The 19,277-nt window shown below is 33.9% G+C and overlaps 1 protein-coding gene and 1 long non-coding RNA gene across 2 annotated transcripts; one reads left to right on the top strand and one right to left on the bottom strand.

Moving 5' to 3' along the window:
- Positions 1-5,526: 5,526 nt before the first annotated feature.
- Positions 5,527-8,649, bottom strand: LOC143079291 (uncharacterized). Its single transcript, XR_012979370.1, has 2 exons — positions 8,367-8,649; positions 5,527-5,695 (listed from the first exon to the last, which is right to left on the bottom strand). It is a non-coding gene; the product is annotated as an uncharacterized LOC143079291 (long non-coding RNA).
- A 7,536-nt stretch (positions 8,650-16,185) lies between these two features.
- Positions 16,186-18,777, top strand: LOC143079290 (uncharacterized). Its single transcript, XM_076254537.1, has 2 exons — positions 16,186-16,912; positions 18,306-18,777. Exons 1-2 carry the CDS (start codon positions 16,201-16,203, stop codon positions 18,689-18,691), a joined length of 1,098 nt encoding a protein of 365 aa, XP_076110652.1. The 5' UTR covers positions 16,186-16,200; the 3' UTR covers positions 18,692-18,777.
- The last annotated feature ends 500 nt before the right edge of the window (positions 18,778-19,277 follow it).

Genomic DNA, 19,277 nt, shown 5'->3' with positions numbered 1-19,277 from the left:
TGACCTCATACTGAAATTGTCGTTCACAAACGGATAATAATATTTTTAATCAAACTTTTATTGCTAACTGTATTTTAATTGTTCATAAATTTGTCCATACATTGTAACATTTTCGTTTCAAGTTCTCGCCCTCTTTCTAAGCCCGATAAATATTGTTCATACGACTCTCTTGCTAGTTCGCTGACCGACTTTCTTTTTTTCTTTGGGGGCTCTTCCTCGTCTTTCTGTTCCCCAGCTACATTGACCTCTGCTGGTACATTGGCTACTGCTGGTACATTTACCACTGCTGGTACATTTGCCGCTGCTGGTACAGTTGCCACTGCTGGAACAGTTGCCACTGCTGGAACATTTGCCACTGCTGGCACATTTGCCACTGCTGGTACATTTACCACTGCTGGTACATTTGCCGCTGCTGGTACATTTGCCACTGCTGGTATATTTACCACTGTTGGTACATTTGCCGCTGCTGGTACATTAACTTCTCCTAGTACAGTTTCGTGTGCTGGAATATTGTTCTCTGGTGCGATATTGTCAACGCGGATGACATCATTATCATGTGCGTCTGTCTCATCAGCGTGCAAGTCTGGCAAATCTTGATAATCGACATCCACAATCTGATGCCGGACATCAACTGCTGGAGGTATAACTGTCTTTAACTGGAATATAAATTAGGACACACATATAGTTAAAACATCTTTCTCACTGTTATTTGTTATACACAAGCATGTTTTTTCCGACTCATAATTATTACAGCTTTATAACGGTAAAGTTTTCCGTTTTTTCACATTTTTGCGTGTACAGAGCACCTTAAGCATTATGTTTCCTTAATATTTTTAAATGCACTATATGAACATTTTACAAATCTACAGTCTTAACGCATGATCTGTTATATTGTTATTTCTAAACTTAATATTTAAAGATTTCTGCATGAATCTAGAGCAATTATTCCCCCCTAAAACAAGTTTTAAAATAAAACATTGTAAGGTGCACTCGATTTTTTGTAAACAACAAAAAGACTAGCACAACATAAACTTTTGCGTAATCTAGGATTTATTTACATTCTAAATAATCAAGTATATGGATTTATTTGTAAAATCATTGCTTAATTTTCAATATAATTCATAATTACTATTTCCAATCAGCACGTCTTTTTTCTGGTTTTTTTTTCTCTGATTTTTTTAGGGGAAAAGGGGGGGGGGGTGCTGTTTAGACATTGAAACTCTTTTGAAAATGCTTAGTTTTTGTATGTATGAAAAATGTTTTAAATTTGATTGATGAAGCGATTTATATTGTTTCACTTAATAAATTAAATTACCGGTTGTTTCTTTTCTAAGGGGTGCCCTTTCTGCTGGTATCTGGTATTGTTTTGTTTGATTTCCTGTATCATTGTGGCTATTTCGTTGTTAGCTGGCACATAACTGTCCCTTGAAACCTTCTTGATTTGGTCGCTCATGCGTCTTTTGAGCTTTTCTATTTTGCCGTCCTGGTAAAGTTGTGCGGCTGCCATGGGTAAATCAGCGCTGTTCTTTACGTCTGCTAACACTGATCCCCAGTTGTTGCCAAATTGTCTATATCCTTTAACTATTGCTGTCAACTCAATCAGAGAAATGTCTATATGTGTACGCCCTGCCATTGCTTGTAATTGAATGCTATATGATACATGTATGTGCTGACCAATCGAACACAACGTGTGCACGAAATCGTGCGCGAAACCAACGTTTGATATACATATAGGTAAAAAGGTCTGTCTGATTGATAAACTTATAATAAGTTACATAAGCAAATACAATGAATGAACAACAACGCAGAAGTTTTATGTTAATTTTGATGACTTATATGAGATATAAATCGCTTACCGCATGTCCACCTCCACTGTTCAACGCTAATGATGATATGTACTTTCTTATTTTGTTACAAAACTTTAGACAGTATTTGATTTCTAGAAGAAGACCACCGATCCTCTATAATTTCAGTATTAGAAGTAGAATTTTAGATAACGCTGATGGAGACGAATTTATCGTAAATGATGTTTACTCTGTTGTTATTCAACGACCGTATGAATTTTGGATACTTACCGGAGAATCGACCACTTCTTTTCAGAACATCGTCATCGACGTTTCTCAAAACCTAAATTTGCATGGAAAAGAAATTACTTCAGTTCAAAATCGAATTTTATTGACACTTATTTGGTTGAGACAATACCCCACGTATACACTTCTGTCTATGAGTTTTGGTATCAGTATTGCAACTGTTGGACTAATTATTAAAAAAATGTGGATTATTTTGTGGGAGATATGTGCCCCCAACGTTCGGTGGCCAACTAGACAGGAATGGCTGAACCGCAGAGGAAAATGGCCAGAGATGCCCAATGTGGTTGGCATGATTGATGGAACATCACATGAGATCCTGATTCCCTCAACAGAACCGCAGCAGGATTTCTATAGTGGCCACAGAAAATACCACTGTATCCATACTCAGGTATGCTTGCATTACAGAAAAATCCTCATTGGCAAATCTATTGTATTCAAAAATACACCATAATCGCGTTTTAGACGTTGATGGGGGTTATCCTTTCCACCATACTATAAAAGCAAGAAGATGTGGGATAGATTGCCAATGAGACAACTCTCCACCTATGACAAAATGCGGATACAGCCATTTTATAAAGGGAGGGGGTTCCAGCTATATGCTCCGATTCAAAGGAATTGATCGGCAAAAAAAAGAGGGTTCCAACTGCCGACACCCCCCCCCCCCCCCCTTCTGGATCCGCCAATGAAATGATATATTGCCATATGTTACACAATAAATAAAAGATGACAGAATATCGAAATACATTCAATAATTGTTTTCATCACTTACCATTGATCATTCAGATTGTAATTTGTGCAGCAACGAATACTGTATATATCACTATTTAGTAATCGAGCAGACCGTTAACCGTCAAATGCGTTCAAGCGGAAAGGAATGTAAGATCAATCAGTTACAAGGTTAAGGTCATCTTCAATGTTAATAAATAATCTTTAATGTATAATGTTTAAATAACAATAAAGATGCCATACAATAGGATTTTTTCTCCATTTTTGACGAATAAATTAAAAACTACACCCATTTATTATGTTTGCAGGTTATCTGTGACAACGACAAAAAAATCTGTTATATCCACTCAGGTTTTCTCGGACATGACAATGATGCTAACGCATATCATCGTATAGGCCCGATTGGACCCGGAGACGCACTAGATTTACCACCACAGTGTTACATCTTGGCTGACAGTATTTATCCAAATGGATATCCACTTGTAACACCCTTCAAATCTGTAGAAATTATAAGACAAACAAGGGCTGAGAAAAGATTTCGAAGAAAATTTAACATTTTACACAGAAACCGTAGAGTGTTATCAGCCTGTTTCGTCATCCAAGATGGAAACTCAGTTCAATTGTTGAGTTGTGTGCAGGATTGGCACAGCGACGAGCAGATTTGTTGTCAGGCGAATTAGCATAGCCTTAAACTAATAAATGTTAAAATAATTGTGAATTTTGTGTTTCAATTTAAAGTAATATACTTCAAGAATTTCATTAAACAATTTGTAAATTGTATTTATGTTTTAAAATTCATGCTTGAAAATTCCCGCGCAAATGTGTGTTGTCGTGATGAACATAAACAACGTATCAAACAATTTTCGTTTATTTCAGATACAACATGCGTTTTTTATTTGTGAAATGCTTCAATTGTGTAGGATAAAATTTATTAAGTAAAAATCTCATTTTTTCAGGATAAAATATAGACTCCAAATGTTATCGTGGAAATGAAATACACGCTCCCCTTACGTTCGTTCGTACCTTTCGTCAATTTGTAAGAAAGCTCTACTAGTACTTGGATGTACAAATTCGCAGCCACGTCCGATCAAAATGGGGACGTTAACTATCCAATATACCCTCAATTTGCAATTACCAATCTTTATGTATGAAATATATGCCACTGGAACTTTCACAACTGATAATCAATCACTTACATGACTTATAGGAACTTTCACAACTAATAATCAATCACTTACATGACTTATAGAATAATTCGTTTTATGTTTATTTTTCCTGAGGGAGTGAACCTTTTCTTGTAAAAAAAAAACCACGTTATCAACAACGGAAAATTATAAATGTGTATATTATAAATCGGTACCGAAGCACTTGCTACTGAGGTGAGAATACATTCGATAGATACCAGTCAACCAGCTTTATAGTATCTAGTAATTGATGTAATCGTGCACTATTCCAATTGTTATTATAAATTACAAATTGGTTTATAAAATCAGTTTATAACAGCAGGTACTAGAGGAGAGGCGGAAGAACTATTAAAACTCATCTGTCGAAAACAAGCGGACAATGCCATGACCAAATAAAAATAAAAATCGACAAAAAGACCCAAAAAACAGCACACAAAAAATATAGAAAACCAGATGAGGAAAATGACATCTGACTAGATACTTGGACTGAGTGGTAATGGTTAGCTCACCTGACCCGAATTATTCGTGGAAGTTCTTTGTTAACCCAATTTTCTAAAAGCAATACGCGCTCTAAAAAACGGTTTACAAGACATTTTCATAATACCTACTAGGATTTTGTTCTACGAAGGTATACAGTACCTTGGCTGTATTGGCAAAAACCTTATGGAATATTTGGTCCTCAATGCTCTTCACCGTCGTATTTTATTTGGCCTTTTGACTATTTTTTATCGAGCATCACTAATCATTTTTTTTTTGTACACGAAACGCGTCTTTTACGTCTGGTGTTTGATTTTTTTGTTTGATAAGAAATGATTTAGAACGTAATTGACAACATATTCTAGACATTGAAGACAGTCCCAGTCTGGTTTCTTCTGTGTAATAAAGGAGATTGTCTATAGAAATTGAGCCAGGTTGAATGGCATTTGAATGATGGGCAGCGCATTATTCAATTATCGGTATGTCTGACGAGCTCAACATATATAACCTCAACTTTACGACTTGTGACGATTTAGAGCTCGATATATTTTGTATTGACATTGGTCCATTTCTGAAAACTGTTAGCTTGCCAGCCCCATGCGAGTGTATTTTGGTTATAACTGTCGTTGGTGTATTTTCTCATTGATTGACGTTAAATCTCATAGAATAGAGAATGCAAACGAAAAAAGTGTCAATGAGTATAGATGGCAACTTTCACACAAGAACAGAAAACAGCCTGAGTTCACCAATGAGTCATCAAAACAGAGAAAATCCCTCACCCGGAAAAAAAAAGATAAAAATGTCTACTAGTTCAGCAAAATGGACGCCATATTAAACTCCAAAGCATACACACAAACCAAACTAAAATGAATACACAACACTAACAAAGGCTATAGAGGTTCATGGCTTGAATCCTCTAACATACATCTCATCTCTTTTTTTTAAAACATGTTGTTTTACTCTTTTTCATTTATTATTTTCATTTTTCATTTGTTATTTTCAATCTTCGCAGTCTAAAATATTGGACCTTACAGAAAATTAATTCAAAATCGTAGCACATTTGTTTATTATCACAGATATACTTCGTTCATTACATATATTATTACTTTAATAAATAGTTGTGTGGTTGAAACAACAAGAGCGCACTGCTAAAGTCTGTGTCGTATTTTCTCTAGTATTGTTATTTTCTTTCATCATTGTAGGCTACATCAGGAATATCTAAAATACAGAAATTAACACTATAGTTTACTTTAAATACAATATTTTTGAAATACAGGAACTCACACTAATACACAAATACTTTTTACATCGGATGACCGTGAGAGCATTCCGGTGTATTGCAGTCGACTAGATTTCCATTACGTAACTTTCGGGTTTGGATTGTAACCGATCTAAAAACATGATAAAACGCAGACATCATGATATCGAGTTCAAAATAACATTCCTCATCGCTCGTTATAAATGCGTTTGTTCAATAGATACTCCTAAAATTATTATTTTTTATAAAGTCCCGCAACTCAAAAAGTTTTAATCTTATTTTTACCAAAAGTATACAGATCGTTTGATTAGCATCATCAGAAACAACTATACTGAGCCAAAAAAGTTTAGCAACACTTTTTTTGTTGTTGTTGTTTTTGGAAAAAAATTATTTAAACATCATTGATATAATCCTTAGTTTTACCAGTAATTCGAAACTGTCCAACTTTTTTCCTGGTGATCGATTTCGCGCCATTTCAGCTTTGCATGTGTAATTGATGTTTTACCTTCTGTTCCTGTACTTTAAAAACGATATTAAAAAAATCTTTTTCACTAACGTTCAGAAACACACCATTGGTAAGAAAAACACATACACTTTTGAAAAAAATGCATAGGGCATCAACTAGGCCTCCCCAAAAGTGACCGTCAGAAAGCTCTTGGAATTATTGATGCCGGAATGAATGTTGCTGACATCGTGGCTCAATTCAATGTGCATAAAGCAACAGTTTAGAGACTAACAAACAGATTTCGACGAATTGCAACTGCACAGGATAGGTCGATATCTCGTAGACCAAAAAAAAATATCGTCAAGGGAGGAGCGCTACCTTCGCGTTACGTCAACACGTGATAAGTTTTTTTCCGGCCACAAATGTAGTGCATTGAATAAGGGCAGCTGCTGGTGTGACTGCAAATCCTGCAATGGTGCACTTAGGGCATGGCTGAGAAATTGATTTTGAATAACACTATACTCATTTCCGCATTTTAACCCTCCCGCGCTCCATACAAAGAAAATCCTAATGAATGCTTCTGCCATGTCGTAATTCCATTTTGTTATTATTAAAACTATATGTTGTTATGATTTTGTAATAAAATAAAATTTCACATTTTTGTTGCTAAACTTTTTTGGCTAAGTATATGTTAAGTTTCATAAAATTTGGATAAATGGCTCTAAAGTTACGGTGCGACATGTGGACGCCGGACAGACAGACAGATGGACGGACGCCGGGCGGGCATTTGTATACTATAATACGTCCCATTAAAATTTTGACGGGCGTATAAAAGCCGCGATGAATAGATATCTTAATATACTTTTTTACAAATTCTGGCTTAATCGACGGATAGGAGGTGACTAGATCATAATCATAAACTGGAATCTCTTTATATTACGCTTAGTGTAGTAGTCAGCGGAGAACCAGCTTAAATATCATAATCATCGGAATAGTTAAGATGTCGCTAAAACCATGAAAATGCGATGAAGGACAGTATGAAATAGCTGATACTTCGTAACAATAGGCACAGTGATAGGGAAAGTCTGATTGAACATCCAGACCTATTGTGCTCTGTTAGTTTACAGTTCACAAGATGCAGACAATTCTCATACCACCTAAATTGCGTTTACTAAGTAAGAAAATGAGATGAAGAACAGTATGAAATAGCTGATACTTCGTAACATTAGGCACAGTGATAGGGAAAGTCCGACTTGATTGAACATCTAGACCTATTGTGTTCTGTTAGTTTACAGTTCACAAGATGCAGGCAATTCCCATACCACCTAAATTACGTTTACTATAGCAAGAGTATATAATTTACGTTAATTGGTATATCATCACTTAGAAAAAGTTGCACAAGCAGTGAACAATTATTCGTTTGATTTTATGCAGAAAAGATGTTTCGTCTATTTTCATACACATTAAAAGTAAAACAGGATAGGGATAACCAGCGCGAAATAGGCTTTTCCCCTTTAGAAAATTTGCCTTTTTTTCGTTATGATTATTCATGTAATGATCTGTAATAGAAAATTAACTGATTTTTTTTATGACCACTTGCCGTTCTTAGTATAATCTATTAAACTATTGTTTAAAATATCCAGTTACGTGTTAAAATGTAGGATAGATTTGTCAAGTTTTTGGTTTTCAACTATTTTTTTTCCCAGGTATGCGCGTTTCACACTAAATGAAAAACATTATAGAATCAATGAACTCCGAAGAAAGGCAATTATATTTCGACCACAAGGAGCGTAAGGCTGTAAGGACGATAAAAACATAATTTCTATATTTCATTTTTGCTTTTGCACATTTTGAAGAAGTTATAATTCAGAATGATAAGTCATTTCATTTCTTAATAAAAGTGCCAAGAATTGCCTTTCACATATATCATATGTCCTAAATACGACAAATCTTTTATCCAAATATTAAAAATACAAGGAGAGTTACCAATGGCAACTTAAGCAATACACTGTATTGTAGTTGGCGCTCAGTACAAACGACGGGTTACTATACATGTAAAAAAAAAACCTCCCGCGTAACTTAATCGAGTCAACAGAAATTTACTTACATTAGTGATGACAAACAACGACTTGATATGTAAAACGCTTCCCACTTAACCTAGTCTGAGTCAATGGAAATTTACTTACATCAATGTCTACAAACATTCCGTACTTTGACCATTCCTTCATTGCAGACAAGAACTTTCAGACATCCGGTACGGACATTCCTTTCGACGGTTGTTTGTATTCCTCGATAGTTTTCCCAGCATTGTCCTTCATACAGACACTCTCCTGTTTCACATACAGTCTCAGTCTGGATAGACTTAAATGGCATGGTAAGAAATATAACCAACACAGCGAAAGTTTTCATGTCCATCGTCTGCCGGTCGAAATATACCCTGATGTTAAACGTGCTATGAAGTGTTCCTGCTAAATGTACTATAAAGTGTTCATGTATTTATATATCCAGTTTGTAAACAGATTTCACATTATGTTAGGGTCTGATTGGGGTCCTCAATTTCTGAATTCTTTAAATTTGGAGGCCACATTTTTTTTGTTTTCTTTTTAAGTTTTGCCCATTATTCTCTATTCTTTATATTTTAGCACCTTATTATTCTCTCTCTATTTTTTGTATTTTGTCTTTATTCTGCCTTTTGGTCCATTTCTCTCTATTCTGCAAACCCATTCTAGACCCTCTTATATTTCTCAGCCAATCATTTCGTTGTATTTTAATTTGAAATTTAGCTTGCTATTTATATGTGCAAAACCAGTTAGAGCAGTTGTAAAACGGGTTTGCAATTATTTCGGGTTTAAATACACTCGTGTTTGTGTATAAAATATGCACGTGAAACTATTTGGCGCTTGAATTGGAAATGTTCCGTTATAATGAATTATGTTTTGGGACTGTCAATTTATTGAAGATTCTGACTGGCATTTTGCCGTCTAGTTTCATATCCGAAAACATGATTATAGATTTCTTTTTTTTATATATATTTTAGTCCATTTGTTGAATGACTAAGTTTATTAAAAATTATAAATTTATACATAATGAAATATTAAACAATGTGTGTAGAAAAAATAGCAATTTACTGTGATGGCCTTGTTCTGTTTCAGAGGTTTGTCGGATTTTTTTAAAGGAATTTAGTAAAAAAAATGCTTTATATTTGGATGAGCATTGAGAGGGAAAATTAAAGTTATAAAACAACTCAAATTACTGTAGATTAACATATTAAAAAAGATTTTTTTTAAATGGTTGTTTTGGAATAATCTTCTAGTTTATTTATTTCAGCTTCTCCAGGAAAACAAAAACATGTTGACATACACTTTTTAAAATAATCTTTTCTAAAAATAAAGAATATAATGAATGAACAAAATTTGCCATCAAAATAGAAAAAAAAGAAAAAAAAGTATTTGTTTTCTGACAAAAAGTCAGGATAATTAAACTGTAACAGTATTAATGAATATGACAAAAATGTAATACACAATTGTTAATAACTCGAGATAAAAATAAAATGAAATTCAATTTACCTTTACTATTATCAGGTGTTCCTGTCATCATTGTCAGCAGTAGTCTAAATGTGTCAACAATTTTTTTTTGAAAACCGTAAGTCATAAAAACTTTATTATTCAAAATTGGCGTCTTGGTCTTTACAAAAGAAAAAAGAGCTTATGGTCAAATTCATCGTTTATAAAGTGAAGAAGAAACTAGTGGAAAATATTTCATACCCTAATGCTCCATTTTCCCTCGAAAGACAAAAACAATCTACTGCGGCGCCATAAGGTGCATTATCCTTTGAAATGTTAAGTTGAAATCATAATTTCATTAGTGTAGGAGCCGGGCTGGCAAGGGGCCCATTTTTTTGGCAAACAAATTATTGTAAATTGTATTTTTATGTACTTTCAAAAGTCTACCCCTATTTTTTAGTCTACTCATATACCAATGTGTTTATATGCAATGAGTAAGAAACGGTTATAAGGAAATAATTCGTAAATATAACTCAACATGCAGACATCTTATACGTTCAGGTATTTCACATCCAATCTTTTATGGTAATATTCTTTACAAAGAACAAAAATGTCAGTATTCACCTCAAAAGCTTACAAAACCTTTAAACAGACTTATTAAGAAGGGATATAGTTACGATACTGTTGTCAGGTCATTAAAGATTGCATATTTTGGCTTTGATATTGATTCACTTATAGGGTCTTTGCATCGGAACTAAACACATTTATTTTTTTTAACAGTTATTGGCATGATACGGGTTATGTTCTTCTCATATATTTTATGATAGTATGTTACTAAACCCCTAACGGGAGGGATTGTGCCTGATATTCATATGATGAAGACATAATCTTTCAATCAGTTTAATTGAGGTCAGGAGCTGGAATGTCAGTTAACTGCTAGTAGTCTGTTGTTATTTATGTATTATTGTCATTTTATTTATTTTCTTTTGTTACATTTTTTGACATCGGACTCGGACTTCTCTTGAACTGAATTTTAATGTGCGTATTGTTATGCGTTTACTTTTCTACATTGGCTAGAGGTATAGGGGGAGGGTTGAGATCTCATAAACATGTTTAACCCCGCCGCAATTTTGCGCCTGTCCCAAGTCAGGAGCCTCTGGCCTTTGTTAGTCTTGTATGATTTTTAATTTTAGTTTCTTGTGTATAATTCGGAGTTTAGTATGTAGTCCATTATCACTGTACTAGTATACATATTTTAGGGGCCAGCTGAAGGACACCTTCGGGTGCGGGAATTCTCGCTACATTGAAGACCCATTGGTGGCCTTCGGCTGTTGTCTGCTCTATGGTCGGGTTGTTGTCGCTTTGACACATTCCCCATTTCCTTTCTCAATTTTATACACTAAATTGAGTTATTCTAATATGGAACCTATCAAAGGAATGAAACCGACAGATAATATATTCCAACTTTTCTTTTTCTTTTGTTAATTCCACATTGGCTAGAAGTATAAGAGGCGAGATCTCACAAAACATGTTAACTCACGACGCGTTATTTGCCAGTCCTAAGTTAGGAGCATCTGCTCTTTGTTAGTCTAGTACAAATTTTTGGTAAGGGTTCAGCTGAAACCCGCCTCCGCTGCGGGATTTTCTCACTATGTTGAAGACCCTTTGGTGGTTTTGGGATGGGTTTTTTTTTTTTTATCTTTGGTCGGGTTGTTATCCCTTAAACACATTCCCGTTTCGATTCTCAACTTGATTTTTTTTCCCCATACATGTCAATGAAAACACTTACAAACAATTTATTCTAGATACGACAGATCAAAACACTAACTGTGTTTTACAACATGCCAATTAAATATAAATTTTTATGTTTAATATACATGTGTAAAAATCATAGCACATTTAAACTTTTCTATTCTTTTTAAGGGATTGATGTTTTTTCTCAAGCCAATGATAAAGCACTAGACTGTGGTAAGCTGTATTAGAAATTTGATGCAACTTAGCCTTGTTTGAGAGGCCTCAATTCGACAGACTTCTCCGACTGTTAATTGTTTAACATACGAATTATCACCAGCAAGATTATTTGTTGAACAGGATGACGTGGTAAATTTTGGAGATGTTTTACGGTTATTGGCACAACGATAAGAGTGTTGACAGAAAAAAAACTTTAGTATCAGTGGTTGACTCAAGGCATAAATATCAACTACAACCCTGGATCCACTCCTGATAAATGATCTCCTCCTTCGTTAAGAACTGTGTTTACTAAGTCTAAAGTATTTTTTCTAGGTCTTATGTTTTACTGTATTGTTTGATATGACTTAATTTACGTCTTTAAAGTATCATTGCCATAAACTTGACTATGTAAGGCATAACTGTCACCGCGATAGAGCCTATTGCGCTTAAATGGTTTGAAGCAAACACCAATGATCAACCAATTTAGCTGATTGTAACAAACTTCTACTCTGTGTTATTGTTAGATGTATTTCTATTTGAAACCATCTGATGAGTGCAGCCTTGTCAACTGATTTCGATAGTTCGTTCTTATGTTGTACTGTTACACCATTTCCCAGGTATGGGGAGGGTTGGGATCCCGCTAACATGTTCTCAGTCGATGAGTATGTAGCTAAAGGCAATATCTGAACCGTGCAATCATTGTTAGGTATACTATCCTCCTTTCAAAATAGCCTAGTCCTACACACAGATAGATTGTTTATCTGTCGGACTAGTCTACTCTTAAAGGAGGGTAGATTACATAATGACAATGACTTCATGGTTCAGCTAGCAAGCAAGCTAACAAAAGATATTACCTTTAGCTACATACTTATTAAAATCGGCTGTAACCCCGCCACATTTTGTATGTATGTGCCTGTCCCATGTCAGGAGCCTGTAATTCAGTGGTTGTCGTTTGTTGATGTGTACATACATGCAAATCAGGCCGTTAGTTTTCTTGTTTGAATTGTTTTACACTGTCATTTCGGGACCTGTAATAGCTGACATGCAGTATTGGCTTTGCTCATTGTTAAAGGCTGTACAATGACCTATAGTTGTTAATTTCTGTGTCATTTGGTCCCTTGTGGAGAGTTGTCTCGACTTTACACGTCACTTTCAAGACAAGTACGAAAGTTGAAGACATATTTTATTTCGGGTAATAACTTATTTTGCATCTTTTCATGTGTTGATCCATTGACGTCTTCTTTATCTAAAAATAAACGTTGCATGCCCATTATAAATGTAAATACTAGTAAAATATAAAAAGAGAAGCGAAAGACACCAGAGGGACATTCAAACTCCTATGTCGAAAATAAACAGAAAACGCCATGGCTATAAAAGAAAAATACCAATAAACAAACAATAAATTTAAAAAAACACAACATAGATATACATGTAACTAAAAACTAAGCAACACGAACCCCACACAAAACTGAGGGTAATCTCAGGTGCTTCGGAAGGGGAAAGCAGCTTTATATAGCGGTGCATTATTCAGGCAGAGGAGACTCGAACAGTAATTGCCAATCTCATGTTGAGTGTTACACGTCAAAATTTCCATCCCAAAATTGGTTTCCGTGATCTAACTTTAGTTTGTCTCAATAAATGTTATAAAACTTATACACAATGCTCATTGCCATACAATACAGATAATAATGAATTTGGGGTGGCGTCACTTGTACAGTTACATGTATCTAATTATGTCCATTTATAATGTTATATGCAAGCGGGGTATCATATGTGTCCCATATTTTCCGTTGTTTTTATAGTAAGTCAACGGTGAAATTTATCTGATGCCCTTCTACACCAGTTTGTGTACAATTGTAGAGATTTGTCTTATTACAAGGAAACCATATCTTTTTTATTTTTATATCATTTCTATATTCCTAAACTTCAAATAATTACACGTATCGACAAAACATTGCATCTTTTACATAAAGGTGCATAAGATTTTATTTTCAAATATATCCGATTATTTTTTAAAACATCTACAGTATATCAGACATCACCCAATACACTTAGGCTTTATCTTCACATTTATTTCGAAATAATGATCAATCTCTTAATGGCAGTATAAGTATTATACTTTTGTAGACTGTGCTACAGTGATTTTCTTGCATTAAGATAGATTACTCAAACTTTGGTACACTTTCACTAAGATAAAAAAAAAAACAATGTCGGTTTTATAAAGGACAAAAAAAAATTCTACGTATAAATCGATCCAAATCGCACCCACGAAACATACTGTTACACAGTGTTCAAACACTTCGAACATCCTCAACTTTTTTGAAAAACATAAACGGATCCTACTGTTTGAAATTATATAATACATGTATTCATACATTGTAAGGAAATGTAAAGTTTGTTTCTTCTGTTTCATAGCGAGTTTTATCGGTCCAACGGGACATATAGTTGCTAACCTTCTATTGGGTCTTTGGTGGAGAGTTGTCTCATTGATAATCATACCGCATATTTTTTTTTATATAACAACTTACTATGTATATATCTTCAATACAAATCATCCATTCCAAAATCTTCGAAATCATCACCAAAGTCATCGTCACCAAAACCCATATCGTCCATGTTCATATCCTTGAAATTATCTTTAAGGAAATCCCCTGGATTAGCATTTCCGGTATGGGTACATTTCCCATTATGACAAATAGTATTGGAATATTGCTTTTTGCAATCATCACCTTCACATTGTACGCCACCTTTATCCTCTACAGTGTTACATACTCCGTTGACACAGCTGGTAGAAGATCCACTACTGCTACCTTGACTGCTTGAGTAACCGGATGTCCAAGCAATAACGGCTAGAATGACTAGAATATAACAAAGACCGTACCGCATCTTTACTTCGTTTTTTTTCTTTAAAAAAGTATCATATACGTGTCATTTATAAACAAGAAAATGACTCAAAGTCATATTTGCGTATTTTGTTGGTATTCAGCTAACCGTTTATAAGCAGTTCTTTTAACATCGTTTCTTTATTGATTTAAGAATATATCGGCTTAAAGACATGTAAATCACAGCTGTGGCGTATTTAACAAACTGCTTATAGCAGAATTGTGTTTTTGTTTATATAAATAGCTTTAAATAAATTATGCATCTATTTAGTTTGAGATCCTGTAAATCTTATTCTACTATTACTACAAAAAGGAGGGAAAAGGGGATGGAAGAACTTTAGAATTACCATTAGATAATTTTCTAATAACACATTTTGAAGCTAGAACGTTTTCTGATGAATTATTTTGAAGAAATTTTAATTTACTTGTTGTTTCCATGATTGGAATCAAAGTTCACACATTTCCGTTTTACGAAATCTTATTTGCTATGAAGTCAGGATTACTACCAATTGACTGTAATAATCATTAAGCGCCTAAATGGTTTTAAAGTACTTTTAAATTAAGTTTTCAAGGATTTCTTTTTCCATCATAAATGGAACTACCATTGTCACTAACTAAATTTAATACAACAATCATACATCTGGATAAAATCACGGAGACAGCTTAAATTGCCATTATGTTTGTACATGATTTTAAGTATGTATTTACTTTTAAGCGTATATACACATACTACATACATGTATTATATCATTTTATCAAGCACAAATGATTGATAACTAAATTAAACAAAAAAAATTGTAGGGGGGATAAGCTACGAATGAAACAAAAATGTAACATCGGATTCTTTTTGTTTCAAGAATCTATAAAAGCGGAGTTTTGCAATATTTCGTTATGAGAAGACAATTCGGAATTGAAAATGACATACAAAAAATATCGCTGATATAATTATTGGCTTGCAAAGCAATGATTCGACCTCATGTGAATCTGTATTCATGTTCCCTTATCTGGACATTGAAAACGCATGTACCAGGCGTGTTTAGCTATTTAAAGAATAATAATTTCAACTTTGTAAGAGAAACAAGGGTGAACTATTTCGTTGACTAACTCGATCCACACAAAAAATCATTCTTATACAGGTAAAAACGATGATGAACACATTTCTTCAACTGTAACATGAAATCAAACAGACCTAGAAAAATCCAATACTGTACGTGATCAATATCTATGTATATTTACGTTTTTTATATCGGGAAGTCTTAGTAGGTCATCTCGATAGTAAAGTAGATGGCGTCGTAAATGAAATACACACCAAGTGTTGATACATATCACAGAGTCCATGCGTTGTTAATTGTTTTTAGGCTAAATTTTTATTGTTTGGATATACTTTTCAGTGTTTCATAAATCAAATGTGAGAATTTGAGTCGGTGAACATAAATTTAATGGCTAAATGCCCCTTTAAATGTCAGTAAATTCCAGGCAGAGTTTAATATGCTATCGAAGGTCCAACGCTCTCCTTTTCTATATAATTATACTTTAAACTAAAATACTGGATAACTGATTTCCTTTACAGACAAGAATTTTAACAAGTGAACCTTGTACTTTGAGATAAAAAGGTTATCAATGCAGGTTTCTAAATATAAACATACTGATAAAATATTTGTACGCACAGAGATATACCTATCGATATGTTCATGAAAGTTCTGCTTTTAGCTTGCGTACTCTCCGTTTCTGGTGCTTTTCTGCTTGATTCCAGTACATCATTACCACCTAAAAATGGACTGATGACTGATGATCACTACGAAACATTATTTAGATTCTTTCTTGATGAAAGAAAAACGAGAATGCAGTTGCAACAATATGTCTTAAATTTGGAGGCAAAATTTGATACATTGGCGCAGCAGTGCAACACTTGTCAAAGCGTGTCCACTCAACCACCGATGACGAAACCAAAGAATGAGACAGAGGAACTGGAAGCGAAATATCAGGAGCTTACTTCGAAATTTGAATCCATGAAACTAAAATTAGAGCAGGAGTTGGCTTCTACTCAAAATAAGACCTCGATGTTGGAACAGGAAGTTATAAATCTTAAACAAGTTAAATCTATCGACCAACTTCAGACATTAAGCAACGTTAAACAGAAGGTTCAAACATTGACAGCCGATATCCAATCCGTAATTGTCAGTAACCAGGCCCGTAGCCAGGACTTGATTGCAATGCATAATGACCAAAACACAAGTAAACAACGAATTATCGTACTGGAGAGCAATGCTAAATCTATGGAAAATAATCAGAGCCTTATAATGGCTAGTATGAAGGTATTAGTTGACAATAGTCAGCAAACTCTAATAGCCAAAATTGATAATAATACACGACAGATTCAGAAATATAACGAATATGGTAAGTTTGTAGATCTTTAGTACTGAGAGCTCTCACAAGGTAGATGCATTTTATTGTTTGAAAAAGCTTATAATTTGAATAAAGATATTGTCACATTTAAGGATTATCGATAACTTAATACGATATGTAGCGATACATGGAGGTTTAAACATTTATTAGTTAGTGGTGGTATTTTTTTTTTCAATGTCCAGTTGCAAATATTGTATTAATTTTCGGTAAGAGATCAAACTAACAATACTAACAAGTAAATGAAATAGGTCTCACTCACTGTTATGAATAATGGGTAGGCCGTTGAGAAATGTGCAAAAGGAAAAAGTACATTTCGATGTGGGACAACTTTGCTCTATTTATTCAATATATATATATATATCAATCTATCTCGGTTTTTCAAAAATTAAAATTTGAATATATGTACTTTTATGAAACTTTCGGTGAACAAAAAAGCCTTTTCCAATGTAATACAAGCGAGATAATCATATGACAGTAATTGACAACATTTTGCAATAATCGTATTTTTTTACTTTCATTTATGGGGTCGTAGATTGTCTGGCAAAACAGTCGTTTGAGTAATATCGGACTAATGCATAACTATCAAATCGAGCACAACCGTAACTAAATAAAAGGCTTGTGTAATTTGTATTTTCTTTTCTCTTGCAAGAAAATATTTTTGCGACGCCTGCAGTAAGCTCTATGTTGATTTAACGATTATCCTATTTTTGCAAAAAAAAAATACATTTCTTCAAAAGTCGTCAAGAACAACATACATGTCATCAGGTCTTGGCTTAATCTTATTTTCTATAACATATTTCTTCTAAACTTGAATATTTTGATAAGTAACATTATCAGGCAATAATCCATTTTTGCTGAATAAATAGGACCGCATTTTAAAAACCTATGTAACTTGGTTCTACCTTGTCCTTTGGACTTTGACATGCAAAAATGGTGCGTTTGTTAATGTATAAAAATGTTTTAAGAAAGTTTGTTAATGTATAAAAATGTTTTAAGAAAGTTTGGTAATGTATAACAATGTTTTAAGAAAGTTTGGTAATGTATAATTATGTTTTAAGAAAGTTTGGTAATGTATACAGTTGTTTTAAGAATATTCAAAAGGAAGCCTTTGAAAATTATTGGAGGGGTTCTTATATATATGTGTAAATAGGGCGACTATCTCCTAAACAGGACATCGGATTAAACGTCCCAACTACCATGTATATCCGATGATAAAAATTCCTTATGGTACTGTTATATGGGTAACGTAAAATTCAGAATTCTAGAACTTTTTTCAGGTATTTTTTTTTAATTCCTTAGATGTTTATTTGAAAACAAGAATTAATTTGATTATTTACTATTTCAATTTGAAGTAGTTAATTTACTATGATATATCCTTTTTCAGTTGGTTTCACAGCATTTGGTGCAGGAAATGGACGTAAATATGCTGGTTACCAGCTTAAATTCCCTGCCATCAAATCCTCATTTGGAATATCTAACGTGTCTTCGATTAAGAATACTGGAACTTTTATTTGTGAGAAGAAAGGACTTTATATAATCCTTGTTACAGTAATGAGTTGTTCAAGCAGCGATTCCAGATTTGCAATTTATAGAAACAATTGGCAATTCATGGAATATTACGTAGGCCATACGTCAAGTGGTTGCGATTCAGCGACAGGAACAGCGGTGGTTGAACTTCATGTTGGTGATGCTATTAACGTTAGAAATGTTGATGGAAGCGTTGAACTTTACGACAGGTGGTCATCATTTTCAGCATTTAGGTTAAATTGAATTAACGTCGAACAGACACTATTTTTCATTGGTCTTTTTCTTTAATAATGCTATAAAGAATGCATTTTTAATAAAAACCTTTACATGCGTACGATTCTAAATAGCAAAGATCATGCAAATAGCAACATTAACACACATATTTAACCAAATAGACACAAAAAGACCAACAACGATTGACATAAGCCTATACTCGATGACAAGCTTCAAATTATAAAAAGCACTCGTCAAAACATAACAAAAATTATGATGCTGTGGCAACCAATATTTTTGACTTTGAACAGCCCAATATTTTCTCTCTGAAAATTATATCATAACTTATTGCTTATTGGCTAATCTATACATTATGTCATAACACATGAATGCCAAGCAACTCGTATATTATAAAATTGAGAAAGGAAATGGTGAATATGTCAAAGCGACAACCACCCGACCATAGAGCAAACAACAGCCGAAGGCAACCAATGGGTCTTCAATGTAGCGAGAATTCCCGCACCCGTAGGTGTCCTTCAGCTGGCCCCTAAAATATGCATAATAGTACAGTGATAATGGACGTCATACTAAACTCCGAATTATACACAAGAAACTA

The sequence above is a fragment of the Mytilus galloprovincialis genome, chromosome 6 (assembly GCF_965363235.1).
Source record: "Mytilus galloprovincialis chromosome 6, xbMytGall1.hap1.1, whole genome shotgun sequence".
Lineage (NCBI taxonomy): Eukaryota > Metazoa > Mollusca > Bivalvia > Mytilida > Mytilidae > Mytilus > Mytilus galloprovincialis.
Note: the sequence above shows the minus strand (reverse complement) of the source record. Positions and strands in the feature narration are given on the sequence as shown.

Excerpts from the sequence above, each read along its gene's own strand:
- LOC143079290 (XM_076254537.1), top strand. The coding sequence starts at position 16,201 with ATGTTCATGAAAGTTCTGCTTTTAGCTTGCGTACTCTCCGTTTCTGGT. Across the intron at positions 16,913-18,305 it reads TCAGAAATATAACGAATATG|TTGGTTTCACAGCATTTGGT; the intron begins GTAAGTTTGTAG and ends ATCCTTTTTCAG.